This window comes from Crassostrea angulata, chromosome 8 (assembly GCF_025612915.1).
Source record: "Crassostrea angulata isolate pt1a10 chromosome 8, ASM2561291v2, whole genome shotgun sequence".
NCBI classification, from domain to species: domain Eukaryota; kingdom Metazoa; phylum Mollusca; class Bivalvia; order Ostreida; family Ostreidae; genus Magallana; species Magallana angulata.
In genome coordinates, this window is record NC_069118.1 from 47,889,639 (window position 1) to 47,895,227 (window position 5,589).

Below are 5,589 nucleotides of genomic sequence, written 5' to 3' on the forward strand. Positions count from 1 at the left end.
TATTTTTTCTGTTTTAAGCACCCATTGATTTCACTTTTTATGTTACCTACAGGGTAATTATTTTTTTATCTTCAAATAAAATAAACCTAAAATTTCTTATCAAATGCTTATATAAATAAAAAAAGTAAATAAATAGATGAATAAATAGACAAATAGATAAAGAAAGCATTGTAAAGATCTCCTTCTTTATCCTGGATTTTTTTAACAGGACATATATTTAAGGTTATAATATCTACTGAATAGTAGTATTTGTTAATTTGATGAAACGCAAATGATTGGTTAAACATGTATGTGTATGTGGTCCTACCTTATTTATTAATACTTCTGCGAATCATACATGTTGTTACGTATACAGTTATATCACTATATATGTATAAATACACGTATATCATAATGTTACAACAGAGCACCGAGGAATTTCCTCGAAAATATTTGTCAGTAGGCTGCAAAATGCGAGGATTTCAATGTATCGTACTTTTTGCTTTACTTTACACAGTTTCTGTTGACGCTGCTTTCGGCAGCTGTCATGGTGATGATGGCAATTGTCCCGATAATGCCGAATGTAATGGTGACGGTGATGGTAACGGTGGCTATGATGATGATAACGGTAACGGTGATACATCGGAATGCGAGTGTAAAGAGGGCTTTGATGAGATCGATTTGCCGGGTATTACAATAGATGGCCAAGCAGCGACAGTTTGTATAGGTATGGAATAAAAAAAATGATACAGACTTGTGATGCTATCTTAACATAATTGTTAGTGGATGCTTAATTTATTTAGAAACTCTGAGAAATATTTATTATCACTTATTAAAATATAACAATGCAGTGGTAAATATCAGAAAGGAAAAATCAATTTTTCGTCAGATTGTACTATAAGGACTAATAATTTCATTACAAAAGTAATTAAATCATTTTGACAACCCGTATTCAATATATATGTATCATTCTCTTTTAAAAGAAAACATTTATACATTTTCAGATCTAGGCATCTGCAGTCCATTTGACAACGAAGTAGATGACTGCGGAGAAAATGGACAATGTGCCATTATCCAGGATAAACATGGAATATATAAAGCTGTCTGTAAATGCAAGTATGGATATTACGGCAAATTCTGTGACGGTGAGTACCTTTAAAATCAAGAAATAACAGTTGCCTACACTATTACTGGGTTTGTGAATTGTATATACTACCTTCTCGATTAACCATTTTATATAAGGATTTTTGTTACTAATGTTTGTTAAAAAAGACAACGGACGCAACATTAACACCAGTGCCAATCAAAGATTTCATTGTTTTTAATTGTCCAGTTAATACAGACTTAACACTAAATATAGTTTAAAAAAGACAAAGCATGCAAGAGCAAAACCTATTCACTGACTTTAAAAAGGTCAAGGAGTATGAAGGAAAACAATATTAATGTTTACAGAACTAAAAGCAATGTACATTTATTGAAAAAATCAATCAAAATAAATGGTCGATGCGTCGTTTAGTAGATAAAGTTTAACCGTATATATTATGTTGTTACTTCAGAGGTCATTGAAACTACTAGCGTACAGAGCGCGACCAATAAACCTAAATTGTAATTGAATGATACCAGAATTTTGACCTATTTAAAATCAATCGTAGTTTATAAACCACCTTCCCAAAATGGCATTGGTAAGAATGATAACATTTTAAAACAGTCTTATCTTCAATTAAAAAACACGTGCCTCAATGAAATTTGACGTTAAGAATAACAAACAGAAAAAGCAATAGAATGCATTTAAAAAAACAGGAAAATAAATATGTATTAGTCACATTTATGTGTCATTTAGTCAAGTAAGTTTTTCTATCTATATCATATTTTTACTTCAGAAGTAATCAAAACTACTTCAACACCATATTCAACGACTGGCACGACCAAGAAGCCTAAACCGTGGATCCTTCTTGGAGGAGGAGCAATTCTGCTTGCTGTTCTCCTCGGAGGAGCTGCAGTCGCGGCGTCCTCATCTGGCTAATTATCCTCAAGGTCCTCAAGATCCTCAACAAATGATTCTGATTATGTCACTGACTGGAAATTATTTTGAATAAATTATCGATGCAGTTGAAATGTGTCTTTTTATTTAATTGAATAAAAAATGAAAATGCTTAATTCAAGGTCACATTGGGTTAAAAGTCTATATGTCAAAATCATTGTGTTTGCTGCACTGCTTTGTACGTTGGGAAGCTGGCTTTTTACATAAATATATTCATAGAATTTCAGCTACTTGCCATCCTGTATTACATTTATTAAGTTTGAGTGTTTCTGATTTTAAATCAAATATGAATTTTAAACCAAGCAACAAGCTCACAGATTTATACTCTATTATCAGTGCCCTTGTCTTGTGGGATGTAAGTTAAGGCACTGTGAGGTTTAAAAGTATTCTTCTGGGGAAAGGTATTTGGTCAAATAATGGTCTTGCACATTAAGAAATCATAATGTTTTAGGGTTCATTTGTGGTGACATGATAACATAATTTGAAAATGGACAGTGTGTCATTCTCCAGGATAAATATTGAGGATAAAAAGCTCTCCGTAAATGCGGTATACGGGTATAAACGCAAAATCTGAGACCGTTAGTATCTTAAATCAGAGGACTGAAAGGGAGCTTTTTTAATGTGTAATTATGCATATTGTATGGGTAATGTCAATCTAAGCGGCATATGATAGAAGAACCTATATCTAAACCATTGCTGGTCAAATATTTCATCGTTTTCAATTTCCCTATAAATACAAAATGTAACTGATTGTAATTTAATAAAAGACCAAGCAAACAGCAGCAAACACTACGTACTGAAAGGATAAAATTCAAAGTGTATGTAGGAAACGACATTAACGTTGACAAAATCATCGCATTTTATTGACAAACTCAATGAAAATAAACAGTTGATGTGTCATCTAGTTGAGTAAGGTTTACCTTTTTATATTATATTGTTACTTCAGAAGTTACAGAAACTATTACCAGATTTAGCACGACCAAGAAACCTAAACCTTGCATCCTTCTTGAAGGAGGAGCGATTCTATTTGCTGCTCTCGCCGGAGGAGCTGCAACCGCTGCGTCTTCATTTTGCTAGGTGTCTTCACGGTCCTCTAGATCCTCAAACTACAACAAATGAATCTGATTGTGTCACTGATTGGAAATTTGGAATGAAGGAAAGAAGTAGTCAAAATGTGTTCATGATTTTTGTACTTGTATGAATACACCGAATTCAAACTTTGATCATAATATCAATAGCAAGCAAATTCATTCTGCTTGTTGCAGCGATATTTGCGATGGACTTTCAACTTAAATATAGGCATAAAATTTCAGTTGTTTACCCAAATGTATGCTTGTATAATTCTTCAAACTCTGGTAAACTCTTTGCTTAACTATAAACACGTGGTTGAAATGGGTTGATAGTTCAGTAGTTGAAAAGAAAAATGACATAAATTGTCAATAATACATTCATTATCGACATAAAATATAACAATAAGGACTCATTCGTCTCTTGAAATTCATGAAATGCGTCTTAGCTTATAAACATAAGTACCTGCAAAACAGTGTAATAATTTAATTGTGATATTTAATTGAAATCAATGTATGTAAATACACGTAACACAACTGATTTTATATTCTGGAGTTCGAAGCATTTGGAGCTAATGGCTGTGCGATTGACTGTCATTCAATGTCTCCCACCATCTCTCTTCTTTCTCTCTCAATAGAGGGCTACTAAACGAAGGTACTTTATCTTGGCTTATTTTTATCAAATATTGTCCGAATGCGCTGTATCAAAATCTTATGTATATACTATATGTATGTATATGATACTGTTATCTCACTATATCTTTCCCAAAGACTAGAAAGCTTCGACTTTACCTGCAATTCATATTTAGCGACATTTTTCCGGAAGCAATCGTTAAATACAAAAATAGTACCAGCCCCTTCAGCAAAACATAGCTTAAGGTTCACGAACGTCTTTCAAAGGAGAGCCAACAAAATCCCTAGCTACGGATAGGTTTGTGGGACTTCCATTTATATAAGGGTTAACTGGAAAGTAATGTCACGGATATCATTACACCTTTTAAACAGCTCCCTCTAGCACTTGCATCTACGTTGTTAACCGGGTTTTCCAACGGAAAAATCCGGTTATTAAAATGGTGAAAATGGCGGCGGGCGGCTGCCAAATTGGTACCCTCATTGTACGGATAACTCCTCCTACAGTTTTCAAGATAGGAAGTTGTTCTTTTGCAGATCAATTGTACATATATCAGAGGTGTGCATATTGCTAGCATTTTGATTTCTGATAATTTATCGAAAAAATACCAGCTGTTTGAACTTAGTCATTTTTTTGGCAAAATATTGCATATAGGGTACCCTCATTGTACGGATAACTCCTCCTACGGTTCTCAAGATAGGAAGTTGTTCTTTTGCAGATCAGTTGTACATATATCAGAGATGTGCATATTGCTAGCATTTAGATTTCCGATAATTTATCGAAAAAATACCAGCTTTTGAACTTAGTCATTTTTTGGCAAAATATTGCATATAGGGTACCCTCATTGTACGGATAACTCCTCCTACAGTTCTCAATATAGGAAGTTGTTCTTTTGCAGATCAATTGTACATATATCGGAGGTGTGCATATTGCTAGCATTTTGATTTCCGATAATTTATGGAAAAAATACCAGCTTTCGAACTTAGTCACTTATTGGCAAAATGTTGCATATAGGGCACCCTCATTGTACGAATAACTCCTCCTACAGTTTTCAAGATAGGAAGTTGTTCTTTTGCAGATCAATTGTACATATATCAGAGGTGTGCATATTGCTAGGATTTTGATTTCCGATAATTTATGAAAAGAATACCAGCTTTTGAACTTAGTCATTTTTTGGCAAAATGTTGCATATACATGTAGGGTACTCCATTTCACTGGATAAGGGTTGACATGGATTATGGATATAGTTTACATAAAAGAAAACCCGGTTTGCTGTCACATTGACATCTTTTCACTTGTTTTCCTTCTGGAATCACGCATGCTTTGAATTTTGAATCCTGAGTAAGAATTTTGAGAAATATACAACCGTGCCTTAGTGATTTCGTATGCTTATTGTTTTGTGCTAGTTTTTAAATCATCTTTAAAAGAAAAGCTTTTATTTCAGAAAATTGATTATCAAATATTAAACCGTCATTACTCATTTTCTTAGAAATGTCTGCAAATACGAGTACGAATATCACAACCAATTCCGCGATTTATAGATCTAGAAATAACAATTGCTTAGATTGTCACGGGATTTTTGAACTATACAAATAACCTTCTCACTAAGCCAGGAGAAGGAAACATTTTCAAAAATTCAACGCATTGATAATCGCAGCTAATGTAACAGAATTTGATGGTGATGTTAAAGAATAGTCTTATGATTAAATCAGAAACCTACATCTTGCGATTTATCTACAAACTAAATTGTTTCTGATTCTCAATCAAATATGAATGACAAACAGAAAACTCAAAAATTAAGACTTTTTAATTATAAATGCTACTAGACTTTGACCCGTGCATGCACGGGTTGACATTGCATGTCGGACATT

The 5,589-nt window shown here is 33.3% G+C and overlaps 1 protein-coding gene across 1 annotated transcript; it reads left to right on the top strand.

Moving 5' to 3' along the window:
* The first annotated feature begins 369 nt into the window (after positions 1–369).
* On the top strand, positions 370–2,077 carry LOC128161621 (uncharacterized). Its single transcript, XM_052824934.1, has 3 exons — positions 370–706; positions 984–1,124; positions 1,860–2,077. The coding sequence occupies exons 1-3, from the start codon at positions 370–372 to the stop codon at positions 2,000–2,002; spliced, it is 621 nt and encodes a 206-aa protein (XP_052680894.1). The 3' UTR covers positions 2,003–2,077.
* The last annotated feature ends 3,512 nt before the right edge of the window (positions 2,078–5,589 follow it).

Bases quoted from the DNA above. Each gene is read 5' to 3' on its own strand.
- LOC128161621 (XM_052824934.1), top strand. From the start codon at position 370: ATGTATAAATACACGTATATCATAATGTTACAACAGAGCACCGAGGAA. The intron at 707-983 runs GTATGGAATAAA...ATACATTTTCAG, and splicing joins AGCAGCGACAGTTTGTATAG to ATCTAGGCATCTGCAGTCCA. The intron at 1,125-1,859 runs GTGAGTACCTTT...TTTTTACTTCAG, and splicing joins TTACGGCAAATTCTGTGACG to AAGTAATCAAAACTACTTCA.